The sequence below is a fragment of the Scyliorhinus canicula genome, chromosome 15 (genome assembly GCF_902713615.1).
Source record: "Scyliorhinus canicula chromosome 15, sScyCan1.1, whole genome shotgun sequence".
NCBI classification, from domain to species: domain Eukaryota; kingdom Metazoa; phylum Chordata; class Chondrichthyes; order Carcharhiniformes; family Scyliorhinidae; genus Scyliorhinus; species Scyliorhinus canicula.
The window spans coordinates 11,796,071-11,821,114 of NC_052160.1; the positions used below are offsets into that span (position 1 = coordinate 11,796,071).

The window sequence follows — 25,044 nt, forward strand, 5'->3', positions numbered from 1 at the left end:
AATTTATCAAACTCTGGTCCTTTGTTAGGTGCTGAGGCCTTCTTTTTTTTTAATAGTAAAAATCAATGGATTACAGATTACAATATTTTCAGACAATGCTTTGTATTAAACTGGAATGTACCAATCCAACTTGATGATGCAGAATAGCATTTATCAATCCATTAAACAAAAATGCTTCTTGCCATCTGCTTTGCATTTAAATTCATAGAAATTTGTAAATGTTTTGTAATACTATAAAAATATAGTCCATGGGCATTACCATAATGCAGTATCCACACAACTGAATAACAGCTTCTAATAATGGTGCCTCTAAATTAGTAAAATTCCCCAAGGTGTTTTACAGGGAGCAGTCAGATACTGAACTACATGAGGAGATGATAGGACAGGTGATTGAAAGCTTGGTCAAAAAGGCAGGTTTTGATGTGCAATTTAAAGGAGAAGAGAGAGGCAGAGGTTTAGGAAGATGCAGTATCTTCCTGATCACAACAGAGTCAATCGGGGGAAGGGTCCAGGAGAAAAAGAGGGAGTTAAAATCCAAGGAAGAGTCTCCAGATGGAAGACAACTCTTGGACATTGTTCAGCACTTAACTATGGAAGAGTATGATATTGGCAGAAGGTGTCAACTCTCTCACCAGAAATATGAGAAAGCATTTTGGGGTCCTAAAAGAAGGGGAATAAAATATTGTGTGATGGGGTTGAAGCATTTTTACACTTGGGTATAAATCTCACATTTATCTAAAATGTTTCTTTTCCCACATAGAATATAGTGGGATCTGCATAGATTTTGAGCCTTGGTCCAGATTTTTCTGAAGACTTTTGAGTGGGATGGAGATTTTTAAAAATATTTTCACCCCCAGGCACATTGCTGAATAGGATCTGTAAATTCTGCTGCAAAATTCCTGATGTAGGAAGATCTGCTGGGTTAGGGAAGAGGGTGAGGGTGTGTGCAGTGAGTACACTGTCACCAATACAGCTGAATTCCTGCTCGGTCCCGTTAGAATGAATAATTGAAAGGGCACTATCTTTTTATTCGGTAACTGTGCCCATTGTGAATAATGTCACAAAGAATATCTGTGTGGTTTGCTTTGGACCTCAAGTGATTGGATTCTGGTTCTTTGTGATCTCAAATGTCTTCAGATGTTTAGAATTCCCTGATGATAAATGAAAGGCAATGTGCATTCTACTTAAAGTGCCACAAAACACCAGCTGTTGCACTAGATTCAAGTGTGGCATGTACCTTAGAGTAAAAGAGTAATCTAACTGGCATTGACCATTTTAGACAACAATTCTAAGTGTTGTCCTGAAGGTTACTGAAGACTTCAGGACAGACTCTTGATGATTTCTTAACATTTGAGCACCCCGATTTACTATGGTGGCCCTGAATCATAGTTACATTTTATGAAATATATATTTACATCGGTTCATGAGAACTAGGCAGCTAATTTTAAGTAGATTCAACTGATAGAAACAATCTGATACTTTTAGGACTAAAAATTTTAAAATCTGACTGGAAATTCCCAATTTAAAGCCATTATCAGTAATAAAACCAGAAAATGCTAAAATTACTCAGTAGGTCTGGTATAAACTCTGAAGAGATTGAACCCCAAAGCCTCAGGTACCTTGGAAATCTGCACATTAGAGTGAGGCTTACTGCCCACTGTGGGTGGAATTCCCCTCACAACATCTCGTGAGACTGCATTGAATCTGACGAGACATTGCAAGCTGGGTGGATCCCGGGAGCGGGGTCTCCCAGCTTTCACTGACCACACTGCACCACGGCAAGCTGCTTTTTCGGCGCAGCGTGGCCTGAAGATTGCGTCGCAAGTGTGGGATTTTTCAGTGAAAATCTCCCCAACTCCAAACAAATTACTACGTCTAGGTGGTTACTGCTCTGGATTACGCCCAAATACCTGGCCGGGAATCCCCCGTGAAACCTGGCCAAAATGATACATAGGTTGCAGTTCAGCAAGCTCGTACCACCAGGCGCAGGCAGATCCAAACGCAACAGGTGAATTGCAAGCGAGCCCCAAATCGGGCTCCGTGCCGGGCGCTGGGCCAATCATGTGGCACCTGTCTCACTCTGCATGGTGCGATATGGATTTTGCCCTCGCTGGACGTAACCCAAATATGCATATTTAAATGAGCTGTAAAGGTAACTGGGTGCCTGGATTCACTGAGCGCCCGGGACTCACCGACTGTGGCTGCGAGACCTCACCAGGGCGGTGTTTAGTACTGGTCCACACAAAAGTGGACCAGTCATAACAGCATCTGGGGTATCTCCCAGGCAATTGGCGAGCCCAAGGAGGCCAGGGACAGGGCAGGGTGGCACCAGGCACTTCCTCTGACACCCTGGCATCTTGGTACTGCCAGCCTGGCACAATGGCAGTGCCGCATGGGCACCCTGGCACCTCCATGATGCCAAGTGTACTGGCAGTATCAGGGTGCCCAGGTGCCAGGTTGGCACTGCCTGGGGTGCATTGTCAGGTCGGGGGGAGGGTGGGGGGGGTTCCATGGGGCCTCCCAAGGATGGGAGGGGTCAAGAGAAAAGCGGGGTGATCAGGGAAGCCTTCCAAAATGGCACCCCGATCTGTGAGGAGCCTTTCCTACTGACTTCAGGAAATCCCTCTAAGTGCTGCCTTGGCGGTCAGGATCTGCCTGAGAACAAAAAAAAATGGCAAAGTGCCATTAGATAAGCGGGGTATTTCTTGGCCCTGAGCTGTCAAGAAATACTCCGTTCACCATGCCGTTCAGCGGCCTTTAACCTGAGTCCGCTGAATCGGGCCCTTTTTTTTGGATGACTCACGCCCAACGTTTTCAAGAAGGAGTTAGATACAGCTGTTGGGCTAAAGGGATCAAAGGATATGCGGGGAAAGCGGGAACAGGACACTGAGTTGGATGATTAGCCATGGTCAGTATTAATGGTGGAGCAGGCTCGACGGGCTGAATGGCCAACTCCTGCTCTTATCTTCTATGTTTCCAGGGCTATATAAGTCTTTCTTATTTTGGATTTATTTTTATGAAACATTTCATCTCATCTCACTTTATCTTTGTCTTAATTTGTCTCCTAATAGCTTGTTTTGTGAAAATAATTCCCTCATCTTTTATTTTGAACTGAAATTTGTGTGAAGAAATGTGAAATCTGATCTCGTGATACACCTCCCAGCTGTCAAAATCAGCCCACCACGTAATGGCACATGGGTGTTAACTCTGGTTGTGTAAGAAAACGTGTTTAATTTTGTTAACTAGGTGTGCTGCTGATGTAAAGAAGGCAAATGGCACAAGCTCATGTAGAACAGACAAAATTACAGAATTCACAGTACAGGAGAAAACTATTTACCCCTTCACATCCCTGCCAGTGATCGCTGTCTAAATGGAGTTATCCACTCTAATTTCAGTCCCACACTCTGTTTCAGTAAATTTTTGGAAAAACTGCACTTAAAGGAGAAAATTGAGAGTCTAACGAATCAGATCAGGGAATTACAGGTAGAAAATGGATTAGCACAGAAAAAGAATGATTTGAGGAGCCTGCAATTCCTATTTCCAAAAACTAGGAGAATGCTTGTTTATCTCTGAAATTAATGATCCACAAAATTAACAGCCCACTAATGCATTCAAGAGGAACGCTTGCACACAAACACACAATTTCTGAGTTGATTTGTGGGTGAGGCATTAATTACTGAGAGAAAGAGTCACTCTCCCAATTTTCATCTACAATATAAAAATAATGATAATAGTTTTATCTATAGGGGGGGGGGGGATACTGGACATTGCATGTTATACTGCTGCTGACTGTGTTTGGCTACTAAGAACTCTATCGTGATCAAATTTTACACTTTTTCACAGAAATTTCAGTTCAAAGTAAAGAATGGGATAATTATTTTTACAAAAGTGCCGGAGTGACATAAGAGAATTAAAAAAACCACATCAGAGACTACATATCAATACTTGCTCTAATGAGATTTGTTCAACAAATTGCCTGACATTAGTGTGATAAATAAACAGTGTATTTTGATTTGTTTTGGTATTGAATACCCAATTACAAATTTCGGTAACAGTATATCATAAAATGCCCCGTACTTTCCCCGAAAGACCAAGTAATGATCATTTATTTTTATATTGTAGGACTCGTTTTAATTTTTACCATCAGGAAAGTATTCCTGTTTATATTTTATTTCCACAAATTATGGAATTACAATACATAAGACTGACACGGGGCACGGTCACACAGTGGTGAGCACAGTTGCTTCACAGCTCCAGGGTCCCAGGTTTGATTCCCGGCTTGGGTCACTGTCTGTGCGGAGTTTGCACGTTCTCCCCGTGTCTGCGTGGGTTTCCTCCCACAGTCCAAACACGTGCAGGTTAGGTGGAGTGGCCATGATAAATTGCCCTTAGTGTCCAAAAATGTTGGGTGGGGTTACTGGGTTACGGGGATGGGGTGGAGGCGTTGGCTTTGGTAGGGTACTCTTTCCAAGGGCCGGTGCAGACTCGATGGGCCGAATGGCCTCCTGCACTGTAAATTCTATGATGATTCTATGACATAAACACACTACTATATCCTGAACATGATACACAATAACATGATACACAATAACTAGCTCCTTAATATTGTCCGGCAAGGAAACAAAATTACCAAATAATTATGTGGCTATTCCATATTCAGTTCAATTTTTCACAAGTCCGAGGATTTTCTTTCATAAGGAATAATCAACTAGCTCAGTCATTCACTGTTAATACATTAGGTTTTGCAGTTAGATGACTTATTTTGTTCTTATTCAAAAGATATGTCTTTTTCAGACATAATATTCACCGTATTGCAACAAAAGCTCTGTTCATACCCTGCAAACTAATGTGGTTCTGGATCCAAAGACAGTTGTCAATCATCGGGACATATCCAGTGCAAACCATCTTCAAAGGCAGGCCATGTTTTAATTCAACAGCTAGATCAGGATTTTCTCTGTGTGCTTCTGAACTCTGCCCTCAGACCCAAGTGGGCGATCGAATGGCAGGATTGTATGGAAAACAATCATTTTATGTGAGTTTCCCCAGAGAGACCAATTGATTGCCATAGGGTGTATAAGTGATGAGAGTCTAAGAGAAGCATTGTTAAGGCAGCAAGATCTAACACTGAAAATCGCTATTGAAAAATGTTTAGCTCATGAACAGAGTAAAAACCAGTACATTGAATTGTGTCACCGTGAAAATGCGCGCAAGTCAACCACAAGGTTGAGCAGGCAGTAAAGAAGCACGTTTCAGATGGCAGCTATCTTGCGGGCGCACACTCCAACCCAGCAGATATGCACTTTGCCAGAAAATGTGAGACGGAAGAAAAAAGTCTGTGCATGCGCGAACGTGTATCGTGTGTCAGAGAGATGACGTGTTCCTGATGTGGCAATTTCAAACTCCGAAACAAAAACAAAGGAACACCAACGTTCGAAGTGTGGATTCATCGGAGAAGAAAATCGAAGAGAATTATTCATCAGAAGAGGACAATTTCTCATTAGAAAACACATTTTACATGGGAATAATTAAAAGAAGTGAGGAACCTAAAGCTACAACAAGCACTCCTCAATCAGTCAACATGATCAACTCCAGCAGTGAATGGAATTCTGTAGTGCAAGTTAACAATGTTCCTATATTGTTCAAGCTTCACACAGGCACTTCAGCCAATCTACTGACAAGCAAGGATCTCAATACAATTCCAGGAGAACATGAGATGCTTCCAGCTGCAGGTAGGCTGAAGGACTACAGTGGTAATCAGAACGATGGGATCGTGCCATCTCAAAGTCACAAACAAGAAATAAAGAAGACACTACGATTTTAAATCGTGACAAATGAAAAATCATCACTGTTAGGCGCACAGGCTTGCAAAGACTTGCAGCTTGTTGAAAGGATCTATACGATTACTCAGGACTCATTAAACATGGAAGAAGAAATCCAGCATATCCTACAAGAGTACCCTGATGTATTGAAAGGTATGGGCACGTTTTACCTTACCAGTACAAGGTCTTACTTAAAAAAGATGCCAAACATCCGCCTCGGAGAGTTCCTGCTCCTTTGCGAGAAAGATTGAAACTGGAACTTCACCGACTACAATCACAAGGGATCATCTCTCGAGTCACGTAACCGACTGACTGGGTCAGCTCGTTGGAAGGCGTTAAAAAAACATCTGGAAATATCTTTGAATCTGGATAGATCTGAAAGATTTAAATAAAAATATTTGTAGGGATCATTATGCCGTCCCTAAGCATGAAGAAATCACATGTGAGATGGCAAATGCTTGTATCTTCACAAAACTTGTCGCTTCCCAGGGATTCTGGCAGATGCAGCTTGGCGACTCGAGCAGATTATTGGGCACTTTCAGTAGTCCATTTGGACGCTTCTGCTTCAACCGCATGCCATTTGGAATAATATCCGCTTCAGAAATTTTCCATAGGATAATGGAACAGATGACAGAGGGTATTGATGGTGTAAGGGTGTATGTCGATGACATAATCATTTGGTCCACGACCGAGGAAGAACACATCTGTCGTTTAAGAATGGATTTGTTCAAGAACCTTATTGAAATTAAATCAGGCAAAGTGCACATTTGCACAATCCTCATTAAACTTCCTGGGAGATGGGATTCTCCGATAATGGGGCTCAGTGTTGACGCCGTCGTAAACGCTGGAGTATTTTACGGCTGCATCATCTGGCGGCTCGGAGCAGTGATCCTGCACCGCACAGGGGGCCAGCATTGCCCTGGAGGGCTTCACGCAGCTCCAGCTGCCGATACGAGCGCCAGCACGGGTGGCGCAGGTCAGCGCAGGCGCGCCACGGCCGGCACAGGTCCGCGAATGCACGTGGGTTGCCGTCTCTGCACCGGCCCCCGGGCAATATGGCGGAGCCCTACAGGGCCCCGATGTAGTGGAACATAGGCCCCTCCCCGCCCGCAATTAGCCCGCCCGCCGATCGGTAGCCCCCAATCGCGGGCGTGGCCACTGTGGAGGTCCCCCCCAGAGTCAGATCCCCCCTCCCCCTCCCGCCAGGACGGCCCCCGCAGCCAGAACACCGAAGTCCCGCCGGGTAGGACCACGCACGAACGATGCCGGCGGGACTCAGCTGAACTCAGTGGCCATTTGGCCCGTCGAGCGTGGAGAATCGCCTGGGGGCCGGACGCCTGAGAATCGGCGGCCCAGCGTTGGAGCAGCGTTGCAGGATTCACGCCCCAGCGATTCTCCAACCCGGCGCGGGTCTGTTCTAAGATTTCTGGGTTTTGTTAATTTCTTGGGCAAGTTTATCTCAAACCTGTCATCCAGAACGTCTGCATTAAGAAAACTGATCAGAATGTCCACCACTTTTGAATGGACAGAAAGTCATCAGAATGAATGGGTAGATCTTAAACAACAACTTATGACCGCACCGATACTTGCTTTCTCCGACCCAAAATGACTGATGCAAGTCAGGATGGAGTAGGTGCAGTTCTTTTACAGCAGGACAATCACTCTGATTGGGATCCTGTTGCATATCCTTCGAGGGCTATGACTGCAACAGAGTGCAGATATGCACAGATAGAAAAGGAAATCTCGGATTACTCACGGGAATAATTAAATTCCATGACTTTGTGTACGGACTTCCAACTTTATGTGGAGGCGGATCATGGGCCTTTGGTCCACATCATTGAGAAGAATTTAAACTACATGACTCCTCGACTCCAGCGTATCATGATGAAGCTAAGAAGGTATAACTTTAACTTGATATACACGCCTGGAAAAAAATCTCATGATTGCAGATAAATTATCAAGATCTATTGCTACAGAGAGCACACCACTAGAATTAATCAGAGACAGAGAAGCTCAGGCTCAATAATGCACGGGGAGCCTCCTGGCATCTGATGGAAAGCTACAGCTAATAAAGCAAGAAACGAAAAAAGATACAACTTTGCTAAGGGTAATGCACCATCTACAGCATGGTTCGCCAAAAGGGCGACGTCCACAGTATCGCAATATTCAAACCAAGTTAACAGTAGTTAATGGGCTATTGCTAGGAAACGATCAACTTGTAATCCCACAAAGTCTACACTCTGAAATGCTACAAAAAATTCACGAGAAACATCTCGGTGTCGAGAAATGTAAAAGGAGAGCACGACAGGCAGTATACTGGCCTGGGATCAACAAGGATATCACTGGCATGGTAATAACATGTGAAACCTGTCAGAAGCACCAACTTGCACAGTGTAAAGAAACATTTCAACAACATGAACTAATCACATCACTATGGGCAAAAGTAGGGATCGACCTTTTCCATGCAACTGGTCGTGACTGCGTTCTCATCATGAATTACTATTCAAACTATCCGGAGGTTATGAAACTTCCTGATCTTACATCATCAGTCATCAAGGCATGTAAAGAAACATTCTCGCGACATGGAATTCCGCAAACAGTAATGTCGGATAATGGTCCTTGTTTCGCTAGTTAGGAATGGACAGAATTTTCAAACAACTACAATTTTCGACATGTGACATCTAGTCCACATTACCCACAAACCAATGAAAAGGTAGAGAAAGGTGTTCACATCGTTAAACGGCTTATCAGTAAAGCGAATAATTTAAAACTGACATACATTTGGCTTTATTATCATCCAGAGCAAATCCATTAGTTTCAGGACTATGACCAGCACAAATGCTTTTCAACAGAGATATCAGAACCACTTTACCAGCAATACAATTTCAAGATCCTAATCATATACCAGTTCCCACGAAAATCACTGAACGTTCAAAACAAAGACTACTATGATCAGCACGCGATCAAACTGTACCCACTGAAAAAGGATGGCACTGTCAGACTAAAGAATCCAGAGGGAGGATGGTCTGCTCCAGCTACTGTAATTAGGCAAGCAGCACCACAATCCTACATCGTCAAATCTGCTGATGGAGCAATTTTTTGATGCAACAGACGGGATTTACTGAAGATTGAACTTCAACCACAGATTTTTCCTACGTTAAGTTTCAATGAATTACTTTTTTGACAAAATATACTTTAGAGAAAGAAAACAGATGACATGCACGAAAATATAAAGATTTCAGACTCACCACTTCAACAGTTGAGAAGATCGACCAAAAGGAGGAAAAAACCTAACAGACTCAACTTGTAAATAATGGACTTGTAAATACTACTTCACTGTGTATAGTCACATTATCGTTATGTTTGTACATATATACATATCATTATTTATCCTTCATTTGTTGTGCAATTTTCTTTATAAGTATAGAAAATATATTAAAAAAGAGGGGAAGTAGTGATCTGCATATCTGTGTGTATGTAAAGGGTTGTAACATACAGAAATATTCTGTATGTAACATAGAACAGTACAGCACAGAACAGGCCCTTCGGCCCTCAATGTTGTGCCGAGCAATGATCACCCCACTCAAACCCACGCATCTACCCTATACCCGTAACCCAACCCCTCCCCTCCCTAACCTTACTTTTTAGAACACTATGGGCAATTTAGCATGGCCAATCCACCTAACCCGCACATCTTTGGACTGTGGGAGGAAACCGGAGCACCCGGAGGAAACCCACGCACACTCGGGGAGGATGTGCAGACTCCGTACAGACAGTGACCCAGCCGGGCACCGAACCTGGGACCCTGGAGCTGTGAAGCATGTATGCTAACCACCATGCTACCGTGCTGTCCCAACATACAGAAATAACAGCTAGATAACCACTAGATGGCAGCACCAGATATGGGTATAATAGATAAACTCAAGGAGAGTTCCCGCCTCTTTGTGTCAGGAGTGACTAGTGACCAGAGGTAGAGAGAGATAGCTTAGTGTGCAGGTGCAGTTAATCATCATCAATATATATTTAGTCTTGTTAATTTAATCTACAGTTTAACTATTGAAGAGCGAACAAACTCATAATTAAATTGTTATTGTTACTCAATAAACAGTCTTTGCTTTATTTGAAGACTTTGAGTGTTACTGAACATCAAGCATATGATCATTGGCAGAAAGCAAATGAGTAACAAGATATTACACAACATCATATAACAGGCAGGACCCACCCCCACATCGAGAAGGTCTGCAGCTGACCTGTTAAGTGCCTGATTGGCACAAGATGTGCTGGGCCATCTCAAAAGGGGGTATTGTGGGGCCAAAACATGGACCAAGCAGGTAGAAAACAAAAGTAAGGTTAATTTACAGAACGCAAGAATCTCCACTCCCCGTAGGGTCTCCCTCCACGACATGCACCCAGGTCGGGGTTTTTATACTAATGAGCTTATCACTTGTTGAAGGGATGTCCTGGCCCTGTTACTGGGGGCGTTCATATTTAGTGGCGGTCACAGGGAATCTGATTGTTCTGATACTTTCCTGCCAATATCCGGGATAACTAAATTCAAATGAGTATGGAGGCGGTGACCCATCAGCAATTCGGCCGGAGCAACTCCTGCCTTGGCATGTGGAGTTCTCCAGTAGCAAAAGGAGAACCATGCTGGACGAGTCTCTCAGGAACCCGAGGTCTACTTTTTCATTCCAAGTTTGAATGTCTGGACTGCTCGCTCCGCTAATCCATTCCATATCAGGTGGTATGGGGCGGTACACAAGTGTCGTATGCCGTTTGTCGTCATGAACGCCCCAAACTTCACACTTAGAAAGCCGTTCCATTATCCGAGACCAGCACCTCCAATATCCCGTGTGTGCAGCCTGTCGATGGTGGCTCGAGCTGTCTGAACTTGCATTTTATGGCGCTCCATCATCCACTTTGAGTGGCCGTCTTCGATGACGAGGAACATCCTCCCTTCCTGGAACAGTCCCGCAAAATCTATGTGGAGGCAGGACCAAGGGAAACCTAGCCCATCCCATCCTTGTCGTAGTGTGGAATCCACCAAAGTAGCATGCAAGGACCAAGCAGGTAGAAAACAAAAGTAGGATTTATTTACACTATACAAGAATCTCCACTCCCTGATAGGTCTCCCTCCTCGCCCTGCACACAGGATGGGTTTTTATACTGACAAGCTTATCCTTTGTTAAGAGGAAGTCCCGCCCCTGTTACCGGAGACGTTCCTATTCAGTGGAGGTCACGGGGATTCTGATAGTTCTGATTGTTATAACCTCCACGACGGTTATAACAATAGCAAAAGGATGTATTTGAAACTGTCTGCTTTTAATTTTCTTTTCATGGGATGTGGCATGACTAGCATTTGTTGTCCATGCCTAATTGTTCTTGAATCAAGTGGCTTGCCACACCATTTCAGAATCCTGTGAAGAGAGAACCACATTTCTCTGGAGTCACACGTAGGTCAGACCAGGTAAGGATGGCAGATTTCCTTCCCTTAATGACATTAGTGAATCAGATGGGTTTTTAATGATAATTAACAATGGTTTTATGGTCTCCATTCTAAATTATTAATTGAATTTAAATTCCATCAGCTGCCGTGTTGGGAACCCACCTCCCCAGCGCATTAACCTGGGCCTCTGAATTACTAACCCCGCAACATTACCACTTCACCATTATCTCCCAAATGTTTAATTTAAAATCCTCACCTATTTCAGTCAATTATCTGTGCCATTGCCCATAGAAATCCAAAGCAAGTGAAGTAGTTTTAAGGGGCGTGAGCTCATTGAACCAAAGCACAGTCTTGTAATTAAGTCTCCAGTTTAAAAAAAAATATTTTTATTCTCCTTTTTCACAATTTTTCTCCCGAATTCACACCCAACAACAATCAACAACCAACAACAAATATCTCAAACCCCATAACAGTAACAACGATCCCATCCTCCCACCATGCCCAGACATCAGCCCGCATCTTAACATAAACAAATGACAAAGAAAAAAGGAATCATATTCTGTGTTTATTTTTATATATTACATCATTAATTTATAAGGTAATTTTATGATACAATACAACATTATAGTGTACTTTATTCATATATTATTAGTTAAGTAACAAACCTTACAGCAATTTGAATAGCAGCAACTTACATTTATACAGCACATTTAATGTTCCACAGAATTGAAGCGAAATGGAGTTGATTTAAGTGTAGAGGTTTCTCTGCAGTAGGGTAAGGGGCTGATGGGTCCAAATATGAAGTGCTACAAGGGACATCATTACAACAAAGAAGGTTTAAACTGACAGTTTGTAAGATGGACATAGCACTTTATAATGGAAAAAAATTGGCACAAAAGTATGACAGCAGGCAGTAAGGTTCCATAGACTGAAGGCGTGCACAGGTTGAAACAGGTGAATGGAATTTCTTTGTGGAAGATTTTATCAATCTGTTGCCATAATTTAGGCATAAGATTGGTGGAATATGCCGGAAATCACAAGGATTTGACAGAGTTGGTAGAGGGAAGATGTTTCATTTGTGGGCAAGACCAGAACTGGGGGCCTTATTCATGATAATCCCTGATAAATCCAATGTGCAATTCAGGGGAAACTCCTTTAACAAGAATGTGCTTGCAATGTGGAACTTGCTACCACAGGAGTAGATAAGGTGAACAACATAGGCACACTCAAGGTGAAGCTAGATAATCACATGAGAGTATCAATTATCGTGGGATTTGTTGATGAAGTTAGATGAAAAAGTTGTGAGGAAACTCACATGGAGTATAAACACTGACATGAACATGTAGGAATTGCCTTTTTCTGTGTCATAGATACTTAGCAATATTTTGTAAGATTTTTAATATAGTATAGCTATTTTAACTTTGCTAACTTCAAGTCATTATTGAGAGGTACAAGGGCAAGTCACTCTGGGCCAATCTTTTTTTAAAAAGAATTTCCATAAAGGAGCAATTTAGCTGGTCAATCCACCCTTGTGTTGTGGGGATGAAACCCATGCAGACACTGGGAGATTGTGCAAGTTCCACACAGACAGTGACCTGGGGTCGGGATTGAACCAGGGTCCTTGGCGCTGTGAGGTATCAGTGCTAGCCACTGCGCCACTGAGCTGATGTGCCCACTGTGGGCCAATCTTAGTTAGTGACTGATAAGAACACCTCAGAATAATGACATAGTGAATTTAGAACTTAGATCTCACCATGTGAAGTATCACAGCCATTTCACGGCAGAATTTGATGAACTATTAATCCACACTTTGTTTTACTTGGTTACTTTGAGTGTAAAGCTAATTTAAAGTTACCATAATACTTGTATGAGATGCCTTCAAGTTTATAAGTTTGCAACGTGACTTTCAAAGTAATCCTGCTATGCAATTGTTTCTAAGGATAAATGTGAATTTGCAAATGACTGGAAAAGCAAGCATACTGTCCAATGGGTTCAGTCCCACGATCAAAGTTAAAATAAAAGCAAAGTACTGCGGATGCTGGAAACCTGAAGTTAAAACAGAAAATGCTGAATAAAGACAGCAGATATAGAATTTACAGTGCAGAAGGAGGCCATTCGGCCCATCGAGTCTGCACCGGCTCTTGGAAAGAGCACCCTACCCAAGGTCAACACCTCCACCCTATCCCCATAACCCAGTAACCCCACCTAACACTAAGGGCAATTTGGACCCTAAGGGCAATTTAGCATGGCCAATCCACCTAACCTGCACATCTTTGGGGCAGCAGGGTAGCATGGTGGTTAGCATAAATGCTTCACAGCTCCAGGATCCCAGGTTCGATTCCCGGCTGGGTCACTGTCTGTGTGGAGTCTGCACGTCCTCCCCCTGTGTGCGTGGGTTTCCTCCGGGTGCTCCGGTTTCCTCCCACAGTCCAAAGATGTGCGGGTTAGGTGGATTGGCCATGCTAAATTGCCCGTAGTGTCCTAATAAAAAAAAAAGTAAGGTTAAGGGGGGAGTTGTTGGGCTACGGGTATAGGGTGGATACATGGGTTTGAGTAGGGTGATCATGGCTCGGCACAACATTGAGGGCCGAAGGGCCTGTTCTGTGCTGTACTGTTCTATGTTCTATCTTTGAACTGTGGGAGGAAACCGGAGCACCCGGAGGAAACCCACACACACACGGGGAGGATATGCAGACTCCGCACAGACAGTGACCCAAGCCGGAATCAAACCTGGGACCCTGGAGCTGTGAAACAATTAAGCTATCCACAATGCTACCGTGCTGCCCTAGATCTGGCAACATCTGCGGAGGGAAACAGAGTTCATGTTCTGAATCCAAATGATCCTTCTGCGTAACTGAGGAAAGGTAGAAATGTAATGAATTATATAGTAGGAGAGGTGGGTGGAGGAGGTAGGGCAGAATAGAAGAACAGGAACAGGTCGGGACAAAGGAGAGATTGACAAAATTGTCATGGGCATGAGACAAAGGAAGTGTTAATTGTATCATTAAGGGATGAAGAGTGCTAATAGTGGCAAAAGTTAAGATAACAGAATGTGTTAATGTGAAAAAATCTGAACAAGGGACAGGTGGCACATGGGGGAGGGATGGGGTTATGTTGGGGCAGGCCAAGGGAACTGTAAAACAACAAAAAAATAAACTACAAAATGGTGGGGGTGTCAATTTGGAGGGGAAAGGATATGCTCTGTAGTTGTCAAACTCAATGTTGAGTCCAGAAGGCTGAAACGTGCCTATCGGAATATGAGGTCTTGCTTTTCCAGTTTGCGTTGGGCATCACTGGAGCATTCTAACAGGCCTAGGATGGATATGTGGGCATGAGAGCAAGATGCTGAGTTGAAATGCAAGGTACCGGAAGGTTGTCACGCTTGCGGACGGAGCGAAGGTGTTCCACAAAGTGGTCACCCAGTCTGCGTTTAGTCTCCCAATGTAGAGGAGACTGCACTGGGAGCAGAAAATACAGTAGAGCAAATTGAAGGAGGTGCAAGTGAAACGCTGCTTCACCTGAAAGGAGAGTTTGTGCCCTTGGACAATGAGGAGGGAGGAGGTAATGGGGCAGCTGTTGAACCTTTCGCGGTTAAAAGAGAAGGTGCCATGGGAAGACAATTAAAGTTTCGGGGCAGTGGAGGAGTGGACCTGGGTATCACAGTGGGAGTGGTCCCTGCGGAATGTTGACTGATGGAGGATGAGGGTGAGATGTGGTTAGTGGTGGCATCATGCTGGAGTTTAATCCTCTAAAAGGTATCCAACACTGTCAAGAATGTACTGAAATAGTGTTAAAAGCACTCAGATAATGTTTTAAAAGTAAGTAGAACGCGATCAGCCAAAGCCATTTGTTAACAAGGCAAAAAAAAAGTCTGCACTTTGCAAGTTCATCTTTTGCTGGCTTTTCGGTGGCATGGCCAGTTACTTCTCTTTACACGCAGGGCAGTGCTGTCAAATGTTGGTGATGATGCATGAATGTTTCCTGCAGGAAATTCTTCCTGTAAAATCTGGTAATGCTGTTTCAGTAGTTTTATTTCTTCTATTTTAGAAAGTTGGATGCATTCATATATGATGCGGCTGTGCTGAATTACATGGCAGGAAGAGATGAAGGCTGCAAGCTTGTGACAATTGGCAGTGGATATGTTTTCTCGACCACTGGTTATGGAATAGCTTTGCAGAAAAGCTCACCTTGGAAACGTCAGATTGACCTGGCTCTCCTGCAGTTTGTTGGTGATGGTATGGATGCTTTCTGTTATCCATTAGCTCATAAGTTTCTGTTGAATGTACACACTTATTTTACTCTTCTAGTTAAATTTTCCTCTATTGTTCAGTTCCTGAACCTTAATTTAGGAAAGATTTCTCTGTGGTACGAGTTGAGGAATTAACCACGCTGAGTGAGTATAATTCGAATGTCACCAGTTTACAACAGCAGTTTCCATCATAAATGTGGAGTTAAGAATTTATAGTGAACAATTTAGCACAAAATGTGCCAAAGTCATGGTGACGTGAAGTAAAATTTTCAAGCAGGAATTTAAAAATAAATGAGTTAATAAATGCTGTGGAATTTTGAATTCTCTCCCATTTATTTTGTTCTTTAAATGGGGATATTTTGAGTAGGTTTCCTGCTTTTTGTGTTTTGATTCCCTTTCTTTGTGCAGTTACTCTGGCAGCTGAGAGGATGGATCTGATGAAGCGTCATAAGACTTGAAACGTTAACATTAACTTCCTTCATGAGCTGCTGAGTGTTTCCAGCATTTTCTGTTTTTATTCCAAATTGCCAGTATTCAGTGTTTTGGCTTTTCACTGTACTGTCTGCCCTCAAATTGGACCAATTTTTCCAACCCTGCATCCTATCATCTTCATGATCTGGTGTAAAACTTGAATTACATTTAGAGTCTGAACCGTTTGAGATTAACAAATAGAATGTGAAATGTTTTGGAAGATAATTAGATTTTTTTCCATTTGCTGTTTGTGCTATATTGAATCTCTGTTGTGGACATTGATTTATTGGTAGAAGGATCCATGAGCTGAATTTTAATCAATTGTATGATCATTTGAATTGATTTAGATTAGATTGGCTATGCCTTTCAGGACAGTGGTATTGTGCGTACAGTTGGGAATTTTCTTTCACTGTTCTATCATGACAGATTTATTGTCCATCCCTAGTTGCCCTTGAGAAGGTAGTGGTGAGCTGCCTTCTTGAGCCACTGCAGTCCACGTAATGCAAGTACATCCACAGTGCTGTTAGGGAGGGAGTTGCAGAATTTTGATCCAGCGGCAGTGAAGGAATTGGGATATATTTCCATGTCAGGATGGTGGGTGGGAAACTTCCAGGTGGTGGTGTTCCCGTGTGTCTGCTGCTCGTGCCTTCTGAATGCAAGCGGTCATGAGTTATCATCAGTTCTTTTTTATTCTTATTTTGAAAATTTATTTTTGCTAGGTAAGGGTATCCAGGATATGGGTACATGGAGTTGAGATACAGATTAACCTTAATCATTAGAACAAGCTTTTAGGCCGAATAAACAAATCCTGTTCCTATGGCCAAGATTTCATTAACTCGTGGAAGTGGTGAGGTCAGTTTGAGGCAGTATGTTGCACACTCCAAGGAGGCAGGCTGCTGATTTCCATAATTAAAGATCCAATTAGGAGCAATTTTAAAGCAAAATTCCAAAGGTGAATTGACCGTCCGCCAATGGGGAAGCCATCTGCTAAATGAAGACGACCTCTATGTGGCAGCTCTGGGGGGGTGGGGGGCAGGTTCAATGGGGGCTCAGGAGCTGTTTTATACCGTGACATAAGTGCCTCAATACCTGTGGTAAATCTCAGGTTTGTTTTCCCAAATATAGAGCTACATGTAAACCCAAGGCTTATTCTGTGTAATTATTGTTGCCTCCTATTTTTTTCAAAACTATAAATTCACTTGAGTGGAAATTAAGCTTGGTTGAAATGAGGATAGATTTCAGAACTAACATCTAATGCCAAAAGGACAGAGATGGCCAACCAAATATTGGCTAATTTGTCATACATTCCCTGGCTGCAGCCTAAAGTTGCTGTTGGCTTCCCTGACTCTATCTGTCCCCTTCCCATTACCACTCTACACCTGCTCATTCCAGGACTTACCTTCAAGCCTGGCCCAATGTTTGTTACTGCTGATTTATTGTTACTTATTGATGGATATGGTGTCTGTGGAGGCCCAACATCCACTGGCAGCTTACCCAATTAACGTCAATCAGGCATGAAACACAGCGTTGAGATAGGTATATCCACTACGCCTGATTCAGCTTCACTTTTATACTTTTGTACTACAGCAGAGATAAGTAACAAAGACACTGCTCATAACTGATTTAAATGACAGTATTTTGAAGAAACTTTGGAGGTGAAATTGATCTACAACTGCAGCGTAGGCTCATTACGAATCAGTAACCGGCTTTTCTAAAAAGCTAGTTTTTATTTTCCATTGACCTGTTTAACAGTGTCAAGATTTTTAATTTCAACCTAAGTAGAAGCAGCAATGATGTCAAGCTTCGAATAAGAACTAGGAAGCATGTCTTCACTTCTTCAACTCCAAGTTTATTACTCCAAGTTTATTGTGTTCAATAATTACTTCTCCAACAACAAAACAGTGCCACCTGTATTCCCTTTATGAATTGGTCCAGTCTATTAAACAATGGCTGCGATTCAGCGGATTCAAGGTCAGCTGACCGGCACGTTTAGTGGGGTGTTTCTCGGTGGATACAGTGCTGAGAAACACCCCATTATTTATTTGGCCTTGGGGAGTTTCCCCCTGTCAAGGCCGCGCGCAGAGGGGTTTCCAGCAGGAAAGGCTCCTTTAAGATCAGGGTGCCATTTTGATCTGCCCCTCCCTTTTGAGGACCCCCCACCCCCTACCACGCCCGACCTCTGGCTGCGTCGAACTAGAATCTGGACACCCTGGTTGGAAATGCCAAGGTGTCCAGGTGTCTGGAAAGTGCCAGGGTGCTACCCTGCCCTGCCCCCGATCACCTGGGGGTCCAATTCCCTGTGAGACCCCCTCTAGATGCCGTTATGACTGGTCCATATTTGTGAGGACCGGCAGCAAATGTTGTCCTGGCGAGGTTCCCAGGCACGGCCGGTGAATCCTGGGCATCGGGTGAATCCGGGGTCCGGGTATTTAATTAAGCCATGAGACTCTTTTAAATTAACAGATCTGGATCTCAACCAGCGAGGGCGAGACCCAGATCGCGCTGGAAGGAGCATGTCGGATGTGGCTTCGCGCACAGAGCGGAGCCCGATTTGGGGCTCATGCATGATTCACCAGCTGTGCCTGAATCTCTGCCGAGCACAACTGGGTCACTGAATCGTGCCCAACAATTGCAATCTATGAAACAATTCAAATCCCAATTCCATCTCAAATTGTCTCAACCTTTTCCTGTGTCACAGCATCCCAGGCATTCGTCAAAAATCATACCGAGAAATTCACACTCAGCACCAAGACTACAGGGAAATGAAACAATGGCAGAGATCATATACATCAGGGAGCATTAAGGGTGCGATTCTCCGCCCTCGTTACACTCTCGCTCAAGCAAAACGAGACTGGTGTACAGCGGTAGAGGAAGAAAATGAGAAAGTTTGTGAGGCAACCAGCCCGCTCCTGTAGACGAAACCAATTATCACCGCTTAAACCCTATTTCCATACAATTAACGAGAGCGACCCCATATACAAAGGCCTCCTGTCATTCAGCGGCCTCCCCACCAAGTGTTAGGCCGATTAGTACTCCTTTTGAAAAACGTCAACCTGGCGGATGGGCTTCTGTGGGAAGCCGAGGAGGTGAGTAGCCATCTTTGCTCACAGGCAAAGAGCCGGGGGCACTAGGCTTGCCACCCCAATGCTCGGTGGGGGGTGGGGAACCCTCTGCAGGGGTGGGCCACCCTGGAAGGGTGGGAGGGGGGAGGAGCTGGGAGAACACCGGGGCCAACCACACGCAGCACCACTATGCCAACCCCTGGATCGTGTGTACCCATTCCGGGGGCAACTCCTGTCCCTGCCCATCTGCCCCACTAACCACCCATAACCCCCACTGACTGCCGAGGCCTCTGGCTGTGCGACTGAAGGCTATCACTAATAGGGAATTGGCAATCGTGATCAGGTGAACACTTCACACAACCCAAGTGGATTCCTGTGGGTGGGCGGGCCATGTAGCATGTGGGAGTCATTGCCTAGCATCCCAATCACACCTTGATAACTGGGCACTGTGCTTGAACACTGCGAGAGGCAACACCACACACGCAACAGCCAACATCCGAACATCCAGCGGATGGGACACAGCTCTGGCAACATTGCCACGGCCGGAGGTGGGTGGGTGCCAAGGCGAAGGGAGATGCCTGAAGAGATGGGCCAAGGGTTCGGAGGTTCGCGCACATTGTGGACGAAAGTGACAGAGGCATTATACTAGTCGTGCACAAAAGGTGTTATCTTTCATTCAACATCCGTTGTAATGTATTGACCATGCTGAGGCAGAATGCGAGATAATCCATTGCTGGTTCCTCCATTTGGGTTTATCTTAAGAAATATTTACCAAAACAACCTTGTAAACTTCAAAGCACAGGCCTACTGTGACAACATTGCTTTTTAATGCATTTGTTTTATAACATGAACTGTCATAAATGTCATAGATTCAGAAATACGGAGGGTAACATATGGCCGTTGCTCTGTCCTCTTTCTTTTTCTTTCTTTATGATCAAAGAGCTATGGGATATCTGGGCTTTTGTATCCATATGGACAAAGTCTGTTATCCATAACTCTTGTAGTTAGTAAGGTGATGTATATGATCTCTGCCATTGTTTCATTTCCCTGCAGTCTTGGTGCTGAGTGCAAGTTTCTCTGTATTTAATGTTTTTTTGTTAAATTACTAGGATTCTGTCTCACAGGAAAAGGTTGAGTCAATGTCAAACTGTGAAAGTGAAGATAGAGGATTTTATTCATGTGATGAGAGACAGATTCCTGAAATCCTGTTGTGCTTAATTCACACAGCAGATGTACTGACTATCAATATGTTACATATGACATGGAATTTACAGCGCACAGACAGCCCATTCAGCTCAAATGATCCATGCTGGTGTTATGCCTTGAATGAAACTCCTACAAACCTTCATAAAATCCTATTTCTCCAGTCATAAAAACCCAGAAAAGGCTCAAAAAACACAGTGGCTGGGATTCTCTCTTCTGGGGACTAAGTCCCCACATCGGCCAGAGAACCGGCGCCAACCACTCCGGCGTCAACAGCCCCCGAAAGTGCGGAATTCGCCGCACTTCCGGGAGCTAGGTGGACGGTGGAGGGGTTGGCGCCGCTCCGGCCGGTGCCGAAGGGACGGCGCGAGTTTGTGCATGTGCGGAACCGCCAGCATGATTCCGCGCATGCGCAGACCGGCCGGCATATTTTGGCGCATGCGCGGTGGGGGGGGGTTCTCTTCTCTGCTCCGGCCATGGCAGAGCCCTACAGGGGCTGGTTCGGAAAAAAGGTGTGCCCCCACGGATCAAGCCCGCCCACAGACCGGTGGGCCCCGATCGCGGCCCCCTCCCCTAGGGTCGGCTCCCCCTGCACCCTCCCGAGGACCGCCCCCGCCGACTTACCTGCCAGGTCCCGCCAGTACGTGAGTTGAGTGATTCACGGCCGCGGGACTGGCCAAAAATGGACGGTCACTCGGCCCATTGGGGCACGGAAAATCGCCTTGGGGGCCGCTGCCAACGGCACCCGACCGGCATGGCGGGAATCCCGGCGCCACCCGAAAAACGGCGCCGGAGAATACGGCAGCCGGCGGGATTCACGCAGCCCCCCCCGGGGATTCTCCGACCCAGTGGGGGGTCAGAGAATCCCGCCTGCACAGGTTTGGCAGCACCTATGGCAAAAGAAACAGAGTGTAATTCTCATATTTTGACACTAATCATTTGCCCGCCATTAGCTGGTGGGTTTGATGGTCCCATATTTAAATCCCAATCCAGCACATTCACGTCACTCTTGAGCCTAGCTGTCTTCACCAAATTATGCAGATTGTCAGCAATACAGAGGTAAAAGGCCTGCAGCCTCAAGAAGAAGACAGCACCGACTTCCACTGCCATAGTCCAATCCCCCTGCCATACGATGTACTCCAGGGAAAGCTCAAAGATGCACACCAACCTAACCTTGCCAGCCTAGGTGGCACTTCCCAGGAGGTCAGAGCAGGTACCACCTGCCTATGAAGCACCATCCGGTGCAGGAAGGGAATGAATGATCTCATCCGCTCTGCCAGCGTAAGTCCTCTCTCAGCAGCCTCCACTCTCACACCCTCCGCATAGCACCATGTACGCAAATGGCTACTCCCCTCATGGATCTCACACACTCCATTGCGGGGACACATAGCAACACTTATTCACTCAACAAGACTTTCACAATACCACAATCCAATCTTCCGAGGAGGGCTCCTCCTCCAGTTCACCCTATGGTAGGGCCTCTGCATAACCAGGTAGTGAAGGGCACAGCAAAATCTCCTCTGGTGCATATTGTAGAGAGCTATTTGAATGATCCAGGCATCTGAGTCACATCTTGAAGAATCCCAAGATCTGAACAATGATGGAATGTATGGCATGAGCAGCGTTGTACCTTTCCTCGGCAGGAGTCTTAAGGACGACGCACTGGAGTCATTAGGCAGTGTATAAGTGGGTAGCCCTTGTCCTCCAGGACCCATCCTTGCAGACATCCTGGCTCCTGGAAAACCCAGGCACCTGGGAGTGACTGAGAAGGTAGGAGACTTGACAACTGCAAGGCAACCGCGCATACACATCAATATTTGCTTTTGATGATCGCACATTGATGGAATGCCTCTCACTCTTTATAGAAAGAACACTCATGGATGATAAATCCTCAGTATTGCCAGTCATTTCCACGGCCAGGGTCTCTGCTTTGCAGCCTCCTGTTGATGTTCTCGCTCTGCTGGCCTAGTCCTGCATGCAGTGCCTCCAGTTAGAGATGAACGTGCAGACACCTTTCCCTTCTCCGCCTCCTGCCTCAAATGAGGATTTGTATAAAAGCTCCCTGGATGATTGGGTCCATTCTCACTTTTGCCACATTTCTGAAAAGATATATTGAAAAACAGAATGCTTAAAGGGTGCTTAAAACAAAGGTGTGAACAAGAGACCTATAGGAAGTTGGACAGCTACGCTTTGGCACCTTAGATTGCATTGTTCCTCATGCTACCTTACCCCTGGGAATCCAGCACATGGAAGTGACATGGAAGTGACACACAACATTCCATTCCACAGGTGATACATCTGGAGCTCTGTGGGGGTGAGAACTTGTGAATGACATCATTGAACCCAATGTGGCTCTGAACAGAAGTCATTGGCTTGACAACTGAAGCAGTTGTTTTCTCATGATGAATGAATGGACCTGTGTGACCGCTGATGACTGGCATTAACCCATGACTCCCCTTCATTGATGGGATGGCAGAATTGATGCATCTCTATCTTCTACTGTGTAACTTTTCCAAATTTGACATGAAGCTATTGAGTTGTGCCTTTCCCTTTCAAAGCACAGATTTACAAATCTGGGTTGATGTTGCTTCCTGGGCAATGGTCTCTGAGAGCTGGGTAGTTGACCTGGACCCTGTCTATTATAGCGCATCCAACACTGCATAATACACCTTTCAGACAGAACTGATCTTACTTTTGATTTCGGAAGATGCCATTTTGCCTGTGTGTGGAGGTGGTGGTGCTTCACCTGTATTACAGGATGGAGTTTGACCCTCCCTCTCTCCCATTTACACGAAGCCTCACAATGTTCAGGTAGAGATGCCACCTGATAGAGAAGAAATCCCAGCCAATCTCAGGAATGCCGTCATCACCACCATCTTCAGGAAAGGAAACAAGACAGACTGTGGGAACTATTGAGGAATCTCCCTGCTCCCCATCATCAGGAAGATCATTGCCCAAAACCTCTCTTGCCGCCTTCTCCCATTCTCTGAAGAAATCCTTCCGGAACGCCAGTGTGGCTTCTGACAAAACCGTGGAACAGCAGACACGATTTTCACTGCGCAGCAACTGCAAGAGAAATGCCAGGAGCAACATCAACCACTCCACATGACCTTCATTGATCTGACTTAGACTTTTGACTCAATCGGGAAGTGCTACAGAAGATCCTGTCAAATGCTGGCACTCCAGAGAAATTCATCGACATCCCCCGACTCCTTCACAACAACATGTCAGTGACAATCCTCACCGAAATAAGACAGAAACATTCAAGGTCAAGACTGGAGTCAAGCAAGATGTGTTGTCACCCTCACCCTCTTCTCCATGTTCATCTCCACCATCCTTCACCTTGTCAAGAATAAGTTTTCCAATGGAATGGACATCGTCTACAGGAAGGATGGAAAACATTTCAACTTCAACATGTTGAATTCCGACAAGAAAATGACATTGATTTTGCTCGTGAAGCTTCAGTATACGGATGACAAGGCCATCTCCGCTCTCAGAGGCGAGTCTACAAGCCATACGTGACACCTTTGCAGAAGTATACTGAAGAATCGGTCTCAGTCTCAATCTCAAGAAGACTCAAGATCTTTACCAACCTGCCCTATGGTAAGATCTGGTCTCTCCCTCCATCAAGATCAACAGAGAAACCCTCCCAAACGTAAAATATTTCCTCTACCCGGGGAGCCATTCTCATCTAAGGCTGACATAGATGCAGAGATTAAACATTGTACCCAATCCATGACTGCTGTCTTCAGACGTCTAAGGACGAAGTTCTTGGATGACCGCAACATTCATGCTGATACCAAGATCCTTGTGTGCAAGGCAGTTGTCCTCCCGCTCTTCTATATGATTCAGAAACTTGGACTATGTACAGATGCCACCTCAAGGCCCCAGAGAGGTACCATCAACGCTGTCTGAGACAAATTTACCGCATCAGGTGAAGGACAGGCAAACTAACATCAGTGTTCTTGAGGGTGTTAAGAGCACCAGCATCAAGGCCATGATCATCCAAAACCAACTCCACTGCGTGACCGTGTGCTTAGGATGCCTGAGTCCCGATTGTCAAAGCAAATCTTCTTTGCCAAGCTCAAGAAAGGATCCCGAACAAAAGGAGGACAAAGGAAGTGCGTCAAAGTCACCTGAAGGCTTATCTCAAGAAATACAACATAAATGTCAATACCTGGGAGACCCGTGCTCAGACGAGGCCTACTTGGAGGAACCTCCTAATTGAAGGGGCAAAATTCTTCAAGAACACCCAACAGCAAAAGGAGGTCCAGAGCATGTTGTCGTGGATATATGAGTCTTGCCACACAGTTTTGTACAAATAGACACTGGTATGTGGCACCGGTGGAAAGGTGACCCCTGTACCCCCCAACCCCAGACACAGTGCTGATATGGGCCATACAGTAGCACAGTGGTTAGCACTATTGCTTCACATTGCCAGGGGCTCGGGTTCGATTCCCGGCTTGGGTCAATGTCTGTGGGGAATCTGCACGCTCGCCTGCGTCTGCGTAGGTTTCCTCCAGGTGCGCCTGTATCCTTCCACAAATCCCGAAAGACGTGCTTGTTAGGTGAATTGGACATTCTGAATTCTCCCTCAGTGTACCCGAACAGGTGCCGGAGTGTGGCGACTAGGGGATTTTCACAGTAACTTCATTGCAGTGTTGATATAAGCCTACTTGTTACAATAATAAAGATTATTAATATTATTATCTCACGCGATGACACAGGAGGGTCGATGGGTCCAGCAGCACAGTGCTGTCCATGAAAATCAGCTCGGCATGGAGATGGAGGCAA

General features: G+C 45.0%; 1 protein-coding gene across 1 annotated transcript in view; it reads left to right on the top strand.

The window, feature by feature from the left end:
* The window catches only part of grin2aa (glutamate receptor, ionotropic, N-methyl D-aspartate 2A, a), a 411,403-nt gene that overhangs the window by 343,206 nt on the left and 43,153 nt on the right, over window positions 1-25,044 (top strand). Inside the window, 1 exon segment of the mRNA XM_038820557.1 lies at window positions 15,313-15,500. Coding sequence (XP_038676485.1) covers window positions 15,313-15,500 — 188 coding nt within the window.